This window comes from Bombina bombina, chromosome 11 (genome assembly GCF_027579735.1).
Source record: "Bombina bombina isolate aBomBom1 chromosome 11, aBomBom1.pri, whole genome shotgun sequence".
In the NCBI taxonomy this organism is placed as follows: Eukaryota; Metazoa; Chordata; class Amphibia; order Anura; family Bombinatoridae; genus Bombina; species Bombina bombina.
The window spans coordinates 75,215,985-75,231,391 of NC_069509.1; the positions used below are offsets into that span (position 1 = coordinate 75,215,985).

General features: G+C 41.1%; 1 protein-coding gene across 1 annotated transcript in view; it reads left to right on the forward strand.

Annotated features, from left to right (window-relative positions):
* The window catches only part of FLII (FLII actin remodeling protein), a 116,333-nt gene that overhangs the window by 33,195 nt on the left and 67,731 nt on the right, over positions 1-15,407 (forward strand). Inside the window, exons 4-5 of the mRNA XM_053694603.1 lie at positions 4,254-4,334; positions 14,448-14,533. Coding sequence (XP_053550578.1) covers positions 4,254-4,334; positions 14,448-14,533 — 167 coding nt within the window. The remainder of the gene's footprint in view (positions 1-4,253; positions 4,335-14,447; positions 14,534-15,407) is intronic.

Below are 15,407 nucleotides of genomic sequence, written 5' to 3' on the forward strand. Positions count from 1 at the left end.
ATTTATTTTTAAATAGGAATAATTTAGTTAATAATAATAATAATAGTTTTATTTCGATTTATTAAAATAATATTAAAGTTAGGGGGTGTTAGTGTTAGACTTAGGTTTAGGGGTTAATAAGTTTAATATAGGTGGCAGTGGTATAGGGGGCAGGATAGGGGTTAATAAATTTAATATAGGTGGCGGCGGGGTCTGGGAGCAGCAGTTTAGGGGTTAATGAGTTTAATGTAGGTGGTGGCAGTGTAGTGGGGGGCAGGATAGGGATTAATAAATGTAATGTAGGTGGGGGTGGGCTCTGGGTGCGGTGGTTTAGGGGTTAAACAATTTATTTAGTTGCGGTGGGGTCCAGGATCCGCAGGATAGGGGTTAATAACTTTAATATAGGTGGCGGCGGTATAGGGTGCGGCAGATTATGGGTTAATAGGTATAATGTAGGTGGCGGCGGGGTCCGGAAGCGGTGGTTTAGGGGTTAATACATTTTATTATAGCTGCGGCGGGGTCCGGAAGTAGCGGTTTAGGGGTTAATACATTTATTATAATTGCAGCGGGGTCCAGGAGCGGCGGTTTAGGGGTTAATAACTTTTATTTAGGTGCGGGGGGCTCCGGGGTAAGGGGGTAAAACAGTGTAGTTTAGTGTGGGTGCTTAGTGACAGGCTAGCAAGAAAGCTGCGAAGAAGCAGATGAGCAGCGAGATCAATGACTTTCAGTTAACAACAGTCCGCTGCTCATCGCTCCGTACTTGGTGCGCGGCTTCTTGATAGCTTTCTTGATAACTCTGGCAAACTTATACAGGTCCGAGGCAGCAATGGTAGGCGAGCGTATTGGGGCGGCAAATGCAGGAAAGTAGACGGCTTCATACATAAAGGCCATTGAGTTGGACCAATTTTTTGTCACGGTAGAAGTATTTGTGGATTTTGGTAATAGAATATTGGGGAAATGGTGTATATTCCCTGGGTGGCTAATGAGACTAGTTGAGTTAAGGACCTTAACTGAGAAAAATCTCCTGCTTTTAGTAAGTCCGTTACGTAATGTCGTGCTTGGAGATATGCAAAGTGGCGTGTATTCAGTAGGTTATATTGCATTTGTAATGCCCTGAAGCTTTTAATTGAGTTACTAAATTTGTCAAGAATGTTTTGAACAGTTCTTAGTTCCTTTTGATACCATAGCTGAAAAGGTTGTGTAGTAATGCCTGCAATAAAGTTTGGATTCCCCTGAAGTGGTAGCAAATCACCTATATGTCTTTGCAGTTGTTGTGGGGTCAGGTGAGGTAGTACTGCTAATGAGTATGGTTCGAATAGTTCTTCCTCTAGGGGTTTAAATGTGAAATGATATTGTTGGCTGAGCCTATCCAGTATAATAATATATATTCTATAATTTTCTTAATGTCCCTTTAATTTTATTCTGTTCAAATGACTTTGCAAGGAATGAATACAACACATTTCCATTTCCTACAAAGTAATTGTCGTGACAAAACAAGGCAGTAACTGATACCAATGTGTACTATTACTGAGCCCTACTTCCGGCACTGAAAAGGCTAGTGCCAGTCCAGTGTCTGCTGTAACCTGGCTCTCCTCTCTGACTGTAATTCATGCATGGGGGAAGTGACTGAACCCGTTTTGCAGACATCTGTGTGGTTAATGGGGCAACTCCAGTGACTCAGGCATGTATGCCAGGATACAGAGGTTAGGGCTGAGCTCAGGCCACTAGAAGTAATAGAAACAGCAAATTAATATAAGCCCTTATGTCTTTTTCCTATTATACTCCTTTTCATACAGTGTGCTGTGCTGCAACATATTAATAATGTGTACCCGTTTCCTCAGTCTTTCTAAAATACATACATACATACATACATACAAATATATATACAAAACCGGGTACACATCCCATGACCCTGCAACATGCTCAGCCCTGGGAGCTCACTGGCACTCACAGGAAGCTGTGCTGTCCCCAGATTCACAGGCAGTTAACCCCAGACGGGTCTGGGTGCAAGAACCATAGGGAAAATTACAAAAACAATTAATGCAACACACAGAGAAAGTCCAGCACTTACAAGCTCTCAGCTAAGATTTAAAAGCAAAAATAGAAAGGTTAGTTACCGCATCTGGCCAAATGGGACAAGCCCAGGTACCTCGTTGAGGTCCTTTCCAATACCTGGGACCCTAAAATGCAAGCTCTCAAATCCAAACAAACTGGGAACAAGGGAATGGTGCACAGGCTTATGTAATCACCCTAGACATATACAAAACACGGAAGGGGACTACACTCTCATACCGGACCGGGTAACATCCCATGACCCTGCAACATGCTCAGCCAGGGCTGAGCATGTTGCAGGATCATGGGATGTGTACCCGGTCCGGTATGAGACCGGGTACACATATATGTGTATATTGTAAAGGGGTTAAACACATAGGGGTCTCACAATCCTTTAGAATAGTTTTTATCAAAGGATTTATCTGTGTTAAAAAAATATATATAAATATCCCTATAGATTTTAAAGGTGAACTCTATATAAAATCATTAAACAAGAGAGTGATTGCCCTCATAGTTAGTGAGCTCCAAAGCGGCGATTTACAACTGGACCTCATTGAACACATCTGGTGAGCCAATGACAAGAGGCATATGTGCAAAGCCACCAATCACCAGCTGCTCCTAAGCCTAACCAGGTATGCTTTTCAACAAAGGCTACAAGAGAATGAAGTACATTTGGCAATAGAAGTAAATTGAAAAAATCTTTAAAAGGATATGAAACCCAATAATATTGTTTAGTAATTCAGACAGAACATACAGTTGTAATACAGTTTCTAATTTACTTCTTATATCAAATTTGCTTTTGTTCCTAAGGTATTCTTTGTTGTAGAGATACTTAGGTAGGTGTACTGATAATACAAGTACATTTCAAAGTTGTTTTAAAATGACATTTTATATCATGAAATAAAAATAAATGGAAAAAAAAGTTTTTTATATCCCTTTTAAAATAACTAGCTCTGTCTGAACCATGCAAGTTTTTGTTTGAATTTCTTGTTGCTTTTATAGAAAATAAATAAATAAACAAACAAACTTGTTATGAATAAACAGAAAACATTGGGGTCCTCATTGCTCATCCTATATGTTCTACTAGTTTATTAGTCACATAGCAAACACTCTCTCACATTATGATTGTGAGTAACTGAACCCCCACATCAGCGAAGAGCAATGTTTGGGAGAATTAGCCACGCTTTTGAAACAATATCATTAAGTTATGCCTAATAAAACAACTTTTCAATAAATTTCCATTATTTATTTTGCCCCCTTTTTTCATTTAAATTCTGAAAAACAGGCTAACTCTGCTACATATATATCACTTTTTGGTTTTAACTGATAACTACAGAACAGAGTACTTTATACAAAATTTATGACCATGGCTAGCAGTGTTGTCTGCAGACTAAAGCCCAGTTTGGATTCTCCTAAATACGGCATATGGTAGGTGAAGTTTGGCTATTGAGAATTAATTGCACAAAAAATTATGTTAATTTTTTTTAAAAACGTTAAAGGGACAGTCAACACCAGAATTTTTGTTGTTTAAAAAGATAGATAATGCCTTTATTACCCATTCCCCAGCTTTGCATAACCAACGCAGTTATAATAATACACGTTTTACCTCTATAATTACCTTGTATCTAAACCTCTGCAGACTGCCCCCTTATTTCAGTTCTTTTGACAGACTTGCATTTTAGCCAATCAGTGCTATCTCCAGGTTAACTTCACGTGCATGAGCTCAATGTTATCTATATATAACACATGAACTAATGCCCTCTAGTGGTCAAAATGCATTCAGATTTAAAGGCAGTCTTCAAGGTCTGAGAAATTAGCATATGAACCTCCTAGGTTTAGCTTTCATCTAAGAATATCAAGAGAACAAAGCAAAATTGGTGATAAAAGTAAAGTGGAAAGTTGTTTAAAATTACATTCCCTATTCGAATCATGAAAGTTTTTGTTTTTTTTTGTTCTTGGACCTGACTGTCCTTTTAAGACTTGGCTGATATGTTCTATAGCAACACAACAGTAATGTCTTGTAATTACAAGGTGTATACTGTCCCTTTAAAAAAAAAGTGGCATTTTGACTACACTACTGCAGTTTGTATTTATCTCTCCTCAATTACTGAGATACTCTGTAGCGCCCCCTGTTGGATACAAAGGAGTATAAATGTGTTACTGAAACTGCAGGCTGTTTGCATATATTTGTCTCTGTCTCACTTTGTCTTCGTTTTTGTCAGGCGATTGTGGCTCGAGCAAACAGCCTGAAGAATTCTGGGATTCCTGATGACATATTTCAGCTGGACGATCTCTCTGTGCTGGTACGTGGGGTTATGGTTCTACCTAAACACAATAATAATAATCTAATATATGTTTAAGATGTTAAAAAATATATAAACTGTCTCTTCTGAACAGACTAAAGAACTAGGTTTCCTTGTGTATATGTAAGCCAAAGAATGGGATGCTAGGAAGTCCATCTATTTATCTTAAAGGGGCATAAAGATCAGTAGTGTGCTTGGGCTACAAGCTGTGCAGCAGTTTCTGCAAAGTAGTATTCAAAGAAGGCTTATTTTTTTAAAGCAGAGTTTAGCGCCACGTGCGTATGATAGGTGCCATATTTGAGCTTACGTGGCACTTAATTAATAAATGTGCATTGTGCAGTCAGAATACTTGACATTAAGTACCCGTGTAACGTGCAGAGAGGTATGTGGTGCTGATGTAATATGAAAAAAAAGGTTAAAGCATCCTTTCTTTCATAATGTGGTGAGTGACAATTAACCATTACCTGTGGGATTCAGTTCCTGACCACTAGAAGGAGGCATGAAATACCCAGCATGCCAAGAGCTTTTAATCCCTCCCATTTCTCTACATACTTTGGTCTGCCTTATACAAATTTACTAAATTCTCTCACTTTTATATTTTTGCCTCTTTCGAGGCTGCTTTTTGCAGCAAAGTCCCCCAGGCTGCAGTGCCTAGGAAATAGGCCCTTGTCTTACTTTCTTCTGTTATGTGTGATCAGTCCACGGGTCATCATTACTTCTGGGATATAACTCCTCCCCAACAGGAAATGCAAGAGGATTCACCCAGCAGAGCTGCATATAGCTCCTCCCCTCTACGTCACTCCCAGTCATTCTCTTGCACCCAAAGACTAGATAGGATGTGTGAGAGGACTATGGTGATTATACTTAGTTTTTATAACTTCAATCAAAAGTTTGTTATTTTACAATAGCACCGGAGCGTGTTATTGCCTCTCTGGCAGAGTTTGAAGAAGAATCTACCAGAGTTTTTACTATGATTTTAACCGGAGTAGTTAAGATCATATTGCTGTTTCTCGGCCATCTGAGGGAGGTAAAAGCTTCAGATCAGGGGACAGCGGGCAGATGAATCTGCATTGAGGTATGTAGCAGTTTTTATTTTCTGAATGGAATTGATGAGAAAATCCTGCCATACCGTTATAATGACATGTATGTATATTCTACACTTCAGTATTCTGGGGATGGTATTTCACCGGAATTACTCTGTTAAAAGTACATTAAACCTTTTAATAGGTATTTATTATGTTAAACGTTTTTGCTGGAATGTAGAATCGTTTGCATTTTCTGAGGTACTGAGTGAATAAATATTTGGGCATTATTTTTCCACTTGGCAGTTGCTTGTTTTAATTGTGACAGTTTCGTTTCTCTCTCACTGCTGTGTGTGAGGGGGAGGGGCCGTTTTTGGCGCTCTTTGCTACGCATCAAAAATTTCCAGTCAGTTACTCTTGTATTTCCTGCATGATCCGGTTCATCTCTAACAGAACTCAGGGGTCTTCAAACTTCTTTGGAGGGAGGTAGATTCTCTCAGCAGAGCTGTGAGACTTATATATTGACTGTGATTAAAAACGTTGCTCTGTAATTTTTATGTTTCAAATTTAATTATTGTTACTTTACTAATGGGAACAAACCTTTGCTAAAAGTTGTGTTGTTTTTAAGGATTGATGCTATAACTGTCTTTCAGTTCATTATTTCAACTGTCATTTAATCGTTTAGTGCTTCTTTGAGGCACAGTACGTTTTTGTTAAATAAGATTGTAACCAAGTTGCAAGTTTATTGCTAGTGTGTTAAACATGTCTGATTCAGAGGATTTTGTGGCCCAGTAGTTAGGTTAACTGCCTCCCAAGCCAAAGGTTGTGAGTTCAAATCCAGCTAGTGCAACCTAGGTTTTAACAGACTTGTCCCCTACTCTGAATCTGGATCAAGAGACCAGAAACTCTCTTCTATGGTGGCTTTCTCGGCCACATCTGTCCAGGGGGATGCCATTCAGCAGGCCGGACTGGACAATTGTAACAACAGACGCCAGCCTACTAGGTTGGGGCGCTGTCTGGAATTCTCTGAAGGCTCAGGGACAATGGAATCAGGAGGAAAGTCTCCTGCCAATAAACATTCTGGAATTAAGAGCAGTTCTCCATGCCCTTCTGGCTTGGCCCCAGTTAAAAACTCGGGGGTTCATCAGGTTTCAGTCGGACAACATCACGACTGTAGCTTACATCAACCATCAAGGAGGGACAAGAAGCTCCCTAGCAATGATGGAAGTATCAAAGATAATTCGCTGGGCAGAGTCTCACTCTTGCCACCTGTCAGCAATCCACATCCCGGGAGTGGAGAACTGGGAGGCGGATTTCTTGAGTCGCCAGACTTTTCATCCGGGGGAGTGGGAACTTCATCCGGAGGTCTTTGCCCAAATACTTCGACGTTGGGGCAAACCAGAGATCTCATGGCGTCTCGCCAGAACGCCAAACTTCCTCGCTACGGGTCCAGATCCAGGGATCCGGGAGCGGTTCTGATAGATGCTTTGACAGCACCTTGGAACTTCGGGATGGCTTATGTGTTTCCACCCTTCCCGCTGCTTCCTCGATTGATTGCCAAAATCAAACAGGAGAGAGCATCAGTGATTCTAATAGCGCCTGCATGGCCACGCAGGACTTGGTATGCAGATCTAGTGGACATGTCATCCTGTCCGCCTTGGTCTCTACCTCTAAGACAGGACCTTCTGATACAGGGTCCATTCAAACATCAAAATCTAACTTCTCTGAAGCTGACTGCTTGGAAATTGAACGCTTGATTTTATCAAAACGTGGTTTTTCTGAGTCGGTTATTGATACCCTGATACAGGCTAGGAAGCCTGTTACCAGAAGGATTTACCATAAGATATGGCGTAAATACCTATACTGGTGCGAATCCAAAGGTTACTCCTGGAGTAAGGTTAGGATTCCTAGGATATTGTCCTTTCTACAAGAAGGTTTAGAAAAGGGTTTATCGGCTAGCTCATTAAAGGGACAGATCTCAGCTCTGTCCATCTTGTTACATAGGCGTCTGTCAGAAAATCCAGACGTCCAGGCCTTTTGTCAGGCTTTAGCTAGGATCAAGCCTGTGTTTAAAACTGTTGCTCCGCCATGGAGTTTAAACTTAGTTCTTAACATTTTACAGGGTGTTCCGTTTGAACCCCTTCATTCCATTGATATAAAATTGTTATCTTGGAAAGTTCTGTTTTTAATGGCTATTTCCTCGGCTCGAAGAGTCTCTGAGTTATCAGCCTTACATTGTGATTCTCCTTATCTGATTTTTCACTCAGACAAGGTAGTTCTGCGTACTAAACCTGGGTTCTTACCTAAGGTAGTCACTAACAGGAATATCAATCAAGAGATTGTTGTTCCATCCTTGTGTCCAAATCCTTCTTCAAAGAAGGAACGTCTTCTACACAATCTGGATGTAGTTCGTGCCCTCAAGTTCTACTTGCAGGCAACTAAGGATTTTCGACAAACGTCTTCCCTGTTTGTCGTGTACTCTGGTCAGAGGAGAGGTCATAAGGCTTCGGCTACCTCTCTCTCCTTCTGGCTTCGTAGCATAATTCGTTTAGCCTATGAGACTGCTGGACAGCAGCCTCCTGAAAGAATTACAGCTCATTCTACTAGAGCTGTGGCTTCCACTTGGGCCTTTAAGAATGAGGCCTCTATTGAACAGATTTGCAAGGCTGCAACTTGGTCTTCGCTTCATACTTTTTCCAAATTTTACAAATTTGACACTTTTGCTTCTTCGGAGGCTATTTTTGGGAGAAAGGTTCTTCAGGCAGTGGTTCCTTCTGTATAATGAGCCTGCCTATCCCTCCCGTCATCCGTGTACTTTTGCTTTGGTATTGGTATCCCAGAAGTAATGATGACCCGTGGACTGATCACACATAACAGAAGAAAACATAATTTCTTCTGTTATGTGTGATCAGTCCACGGGTCATCATTACTTCTGGGATATTATCTGCTCCCCTACAGGAAGTGCAAGAGGATTCACCCAGCAGAGTTGCTATATAGCTCCTCCCCTCTACGTCACCTCCAGTCATTCTCTTGCACCCAAAGACTAGATAGGAGGTGTGAGAGGACTATGGTGATTATACTTAGTTTTTATAACTTCAATCAAAAGTTTGTTATTTTACAATAGCACCGGAGCGTGTTATTACTTCTCTGGCAGAGTTTGAAGAAGAATCTACCAGAGTTTTTCTTATGATTTTAACCGGAGTAGTTAAGATCATATTGCTGTTTCTCGGCCATCTGAGGGAGGTAAAAGCTTCAGATCAGGGGACAGCGGGCAGTTGAATCTGCATTGAGGTATGTAGCAGTTTTTATTTTTCTGAATGGAATTGATGAGAAAATCCTGCTATACCGTTATAATGACATGTATGTATACTCTACACTTCAGTGTTCTGGGGATGGTATTTCACCGGAATTACTCTGTAAAAATACATTAAACCTTTTAATAGGTATTTAATTCATGTTAAACGTTTTTGCTGGAATGTAGAATCGTTTGCATTTCTGAGGTACTGAGTGAATAAATATTTGGGCATTATTTTTCCACTTGGCAGTTTGCTTGTTTTGATTATGACAGTTTCGTTTCTCTCTCACTGCTGTGTGTGAGGGGGAGGGGCCGTTTTTGGCGCTCTTTGCTACGCATCAAAAATTTCCAGTCAGTTACACTTATATTTTCTGCATGATCCGGTTCATCTCTAACAGAACTCAGGGGTCTTCAAACTTCTTTGAAGGGAAGTAGATTCTCTCAGCAGAGCTGTGAGATTTATATAGTGACTGTGTTTTAAAACGTTGCTCTGTGATTTTTATGTTTAAAAATTTAATTAGTGTTGCTTTACTAATGGGAACAAACCTTTGCTAACAAGTTATGTTGTTTTTAAAGAGTGATGCTATAACTGTTTTTCAGTTCATTATTTCAACTGTCATTTAATCGTTTAGTGCTTCTTTGAGGCACAGTACGTTTTGTTAAATAAGATTGTAACCAAGTTGCATGTTTATTGCTAGTGTGTTAAATATGTCTGATTCAGAGGAAGATACCTGTGTCATTTGTTCCAATGCCAAGGTGGAGCCCAATAGAAATTTATGTACTAACTGTATTGATGCTACTTTAAATAAAAGCCAATCTGTACAAATTGAACAAATTTCACCAAACAGCGAGGGGAGAGTTATGCCGTCTAACTCGCCTCACGTGTCAGTACCTGCGTCTCCCGCCCGGGAGGTGCGTGATATTATGGCGCCTAGTACATCTGGGCAGCCATTACAGATAACATTACAAGATATGGCTACTGTTATGACTGAAGTTTTGGCTAAGTTACCAGAACTAAGAGGCAAGCGTGATCACTCTGGGGTGAGAACAGAGTGCGCTGATAATTCTAGGGCCATGTCTGATACTGCGTCACAGCTTGCAGAGCATGAGGACGGAGAGCTTCATTCTGTAGGTGACGGTTCTGATCCAAGCAGATTGGATTCAGATATTTCAAATTTTAAATTTAAATTGGAAAACCTCCGTGTATTACTAGGGGAGGTCTTAGCGGCTCTTAACGATTGTAACACTGTTGCAATACCAGAGAAAATGTGTAGGTTGGATAAATACTTTGCGGTACCGGCGAGTACTGACGTTTTTCCTATACCTAAGAGATTAACTGAAATTGTTACTAAGGAGTGGGATAGACCCGGTGTGCCGTTCTCACCCCCTCCAATATTTAGAAAGATGTTTCCAATAGACGCCACCACACGGGACTTATGGCAAACGGTCCCTAAGGTGGAGGGAGCAGTTTCTACCTTAGCTAAGCGCACCACTATCCCGGTGGAGGATAGCTGTGCTTTTTCAGATCCTATGGATAAAAAATTAGAGGGTTACCTTAAGAAAATGTTTGTTCAACAAGGTTTGATATTGCAACCCCTTGCATGCATCGCGCCGATTACGGCTGCGGCAGCATTTTGGATTGAGTCTCTGGAAGAGAACCTTAGTTCCGCTACGCTGGACGACATTACGGACAGGCTTAGAGTCCTTAAACTAGCTAATTCATTCGTTTCGGAGGCCGTAGTACATTTAACCAAACTTACGGCTAAGAATTCAGGATTCGCCATTCAGGCACGTAGGGCGCTGTGGCTAAAATCCTGGTCGGCTGATGTAACTTCTAAGTCCAAATTACTTAATATACCTTTCAAGGGGCAAACTTTATTTGGGCCCGGTTTGAAAGAAATTATCGCTGACATTACAGGAGGTAAGGGCCACGCTCTACCTCAAGACAAAGCCAAAGCTAAGGCTAGACAGTCTAATTTTCGTCCCTTTCGGAATTTCAAAGCAGGTGCAGCATCAACTTCCACTGCACCAAAACAGGAAGGAGCTGTTGCTCGTTACAGACAAGGCTGGAAACCTAACCAGTCCTGGAATAAGGGCAAGCAGGCCAGAAAACCTGCTGCTGCCCCTAAGACAGCATGAACCGAGGGCCCCCGATCCGGGACCGGATCTAGTGGGGGGCAGACTCTCTCTCTTCGCCCAGGCTTGGGCAAGAGATGTCCAGGATCCCTGGGCGCTAGAGATCATATCTCAGGGATACCTTCTAGACTTCAAATTATCTCCCCCACGAGGGAGATTTCATCTGTCAAGGTTGTCAACAAACCAAATAAAGAAAGACGCGTTTCTACGCTGTGTACAAGATCTATTATTAATGGGAGTGATCCATCCGGTTCCGCGGTCGGAACAAGGACAAGGGTTTTACTCAAACCTGTTTGTGGTTCCCAAAAAAGAGGGAACTTTCAGGCCAATCTTGGATTTAAAGATCCTAAACAAATTCCTAAGAGTTCCATCGTTCAAAATGGAAACTATTCGGACAATCTTACCCATGATCCAAAAGGGTCAGTACATGACCACGGTGGATTTAAAGGATGCTTACCTTCACATACCGATTCACAAAGATCATTACCGGTATCTAAGGTTTGCCTTCTTAGACAGGCATTACCAGTTTGTAGCTCTTCCATTCGGATTGGCTACGGCTCCAAGAATCTTCACAAAGGTTCTGGGTGCCCTTCTGGCGGTTCTGAGACCGCGAGGAATTTCAGTAGCTCCGTACCTAGACGACATTCTGATACAAGCTTCAAGCTTTCAAACTGCCAAGTCTCATACAGAGTTAGTTCTGGCATTTCTAAGGTCGCATGGATGGAAAGTGAACGAAAAGAAGAGTTCTCTCTTGCCTCTCACAAGGGTTCCATTCTTGGGGACTCTTATAGATTCCGTAGAAATGAAGATTTATCTGACAGAAGACAGATTAACAAAGCTTCTAAATGCATGCCGTGTCCTTCATTCCATTCAACTCCCGTCAGTAGCTCAATGCATGGAGGTGATCGGCTTAATGGTAGCAGCAATGGACATAGTTCCCTTTGCACGCCTACATCTCAGACCGCTGCAATTGTGCATGCTGAGTCAGTGGAATGGGGATTACTCAGATTTGTCCCCCACTCTGAATCTGGATCAAGAGACCAGAAACTCTCTTCTATGGTGGCTTTCTCGGCCACATCTGTCCAGGGGGATGCCTTTCAGCAGGCCGGACTGGACAATTGTAACAACAGACGCCAGCCTTCTAGGTTGGGGCGCTGTCTGGAATTCTCTGAAGGCTCAGGGACAATGGAGTCAGGAGGAAAGTCTCCTGCCAATAAACATTCTGGAATTGAGAGCAGTTCTCAATGCCCTTCTAGCTTGGCCCCAGTTAAAGACTCGGGGGTTCATCAGGTTTCAGTCGGACAACATCACGACTGTAGCTTACATCAACCATCAGGGAGGGACAAGAAGCTCCCTTGCAATGATAGAAGTATCAAAGATAATTCGCTGGGCAGAGTCTCACTCTTGCCACCTGTCAGCAATCCACATCCCGGGAGTGGAGAACTGGGAGGCGGATTTCTTGAGTCGCCAGACTCTTCATCCGGGGGAGTGGGAACTTCATCCGGAGGTCTTTGCCCAAATACTTCGACGTTGGGGCAAACCAGATACCTATACTGGTGTGAATCCAAAGATTACTCCTGGAGTAAGGTTAGGATTCCTAGGATATTGTCTTTTCTACAAGAAGGTTTAGAAAAGGGTTTATCGGCTAGCTCATTAAAGGGACAGATCTCAGCTCTGTCCATCTTGTTACACAGGCGTCTGTCAGAAAATTCAGACATCCAGGCCTTTTTGTCAGGCTTTAGCTAGGATCAAGCCTGTGTTTAAAACTGTTGCTCCGCCATGGAGTTTAAACTTAGTTCTTAACGTTTTACAGGGTGTTCCGTTTGAACCCCTTCATTCCATTGATATAAGATTGTTATCTTGGAAAGTTCTATTTTTAATGGCTATTTCCTCGGCTCGAAGAGTCTCTGAGTTATCAGCCCTACATTGTGATTCTCCTTATCTGATCTTTCACTCAGACAAGGTAGTTCTGCGTACTAAACCTGGGTTCTTACCTAAGGTTGTCTCTAACAGGAATATCAATCAAGAGATTGTTGTTCCCTCCTTGTGTCCAAATCCTTCTTCAAAGAAGGAACGTCTTCTACACAATCTGGATGTAGTTCGTGCCCTCAAGTTCTACTTTCAGGCAACTAAAGATTTTCGCCAAACTTCTTCCCTGTTTGTCGTTTATTCTGGACAGAGGAGAGGTCAAAAAGCTTCTGCTACCTCTCTCTCTTTTTGGCTTCGTAGCATAATACGTTTAGCCTATGAGACTGCTGGACAGCAGCCTCCTGAAAGAATTACAGCTCACTCCACTAGAGCTGTGGCTTCCACTTGGGCCTTTAAGAATGAGGCCTCTGTTGAACAGATTTGCAAGGCTGCAACTTGGTCTTCGCTTCATACTTTTTCCAAATTTTACAAATTTGACACTTTTGCTTCTTCGGAGGCTATTTTTGGGAGAAAGGTTCTTCAGGCAGTGGTTCCTTCTGTATAATGAGCCTGCCTATCCCTCCCGTCATCCGTGTACTTTTGCTTTGGTATTGGTATCCCAGAAGTAATGATGACCCGTGGACTGATCACACATAACAGAAGAAAACATAATTTATGCTTACCTGATAAATTCCTTTCTTCTGTTGTGTGATCAGTCCACGGCCCGCCCTGTTTTTTAAGGCAGGTACATATTTTTTAAATTATAATTCAGTCACCACTACACCCTTGGCTTCTCCTTTCTCGTTGGTCTTTGGTCGAATGACTGGAGGTGACGTAGAGGGGAGGAGCTATATAGCAACTCTGCTGGGTGAATCCTCTTGCACTTCCTGTAGGGGAGCAGATAATATCCCAGAAGTAATGATGACCCGTGGACTGATCACACAACAGAAGAAAGGAATTTATCAGGTAAGCATAAATTATGTTTTATGCTTACCTGATAAATTCCTTTCTTCTGTTGTGTGATCAGTCCACGGCCCGCCCTGTTTTAAGGCAGGTAAATATCTTTTAAATTATACTCCAGTCACCACTTCACCCTTGGTTTCTCCTTTCTCGTTGATTCTTGGTCGAATGACTGGGAGTGACGTAGAGGGGAGGAGCTATATGCAGCTCTGCTGGGTGAATCCTCTTGCATTTCCTGTTGGGGAGGAGTTATATCCCAGAAGTAATGATGACCCGTGGACTGATCACACAACAGAAGAAAGGAATTTATCAGGTAAGCATAAATTATGTTTTTTTCCCACCCTTTATTGGGTTTTTGTGACTTCCACAGTTTGGGTATAAGATTTCACAGGTAATGGTTCATGGACTCTCACCACCTTATGAATGAAAACAAAATGTATTCTTACCCTATAAATGAATTTCTTTCATGGTGATGAGTCCAGTTTTTGTTGAGTATCTTTGCCTCCTCCTAGTGGTAAGGAATTTAATCCCTCAGGTAATTAATCGGGTTAGCATAAATTGTTTAGCGTATTTGACCTTACAATAATATGTTTTGGCTGTACAGCATATTAATGCCTTCCATGTCTCTTTACTAAATAATCTCTTAATAAAGTGATGCTAGTGTTGGGTGTGTTGAGCAGAGTTATGCTCCGTTAAAAGAAGTATTGAACTTGGAAAAATCTTTAATAGATCTCTTAATAATTTTCTTTCTTTCGCTCTTCCTTTCATAATTTTTTTTTTTTTATAATCTAGGACCTTAGTTATAATCAGCTAACCGAGTGTCCAAGGGAACTGGAAAACTCGAAGAACATGCTGGTACTGAACCTCAGCCACAACAGGTGAGAAATTCGAGACTGTAAAAATGGCACCACTGTTTCGTTTACCTTATAGGTTCTCAGGGGTGTAAACGCATCACACACATTGTGTCACACCGTTACAGATCTGTACCATCTGCACACTGTCATTTATACTCCTGCCTTTGTAGTTGTGCTAACTTCTGTTATGTATATTTCTATACATTTATAATCTAAATTTATAAATAGACAATTTACTGTTTGTATATATGATAATGCCAAATATTATCGCTTTAGTTAATCTCCCAAAAGTAGGAACATTAAAGGGACAGTTTACTCAAAAAAAAATTCTCCCCTTTTAAATTGTTACCAATGATCCATTTCACCTGCTGGAATTTATTAAATTATTTACAAATAGCTTCTTTACCCCTATTTTGGAATTTGAAATGGTCAATTTAGTCTGTAGTATTCCCACCTATACTGAAAGTTTCTATACTGAAGTCTAGGCTATTGACAAGCCTATATAAACACAGCCAGCGGAAGAAATTACACTCCCAGTAGGGTGTAGGATGATTAAGTAATAAAATCATAATTTTCCATTGTCTCTCTAAGTATTGAGCTTTGTTTTAAAAATAGATATAAGGAAGCAAGTGTGTGTACACAAAGTGATAACCTAATGAGATCTGATATTACCTGCAAGCTAAACCCATTGTAATAGGTCATGGTTTAAAAGCATAAAAAAAATTCTCATACATTTTATGCTCTGCAGCTGGTATAACAAGTCATTGACAATACAGGGAAAACCAATTTTACTGTATACTGTCCCTTTAATTTAAAGGGACATGGAAGGTAAAATTTAAACTTCCACAACTTCGTAACAAGTTAAAAAGAACTTACCATTTTTATTGGCACACTTACT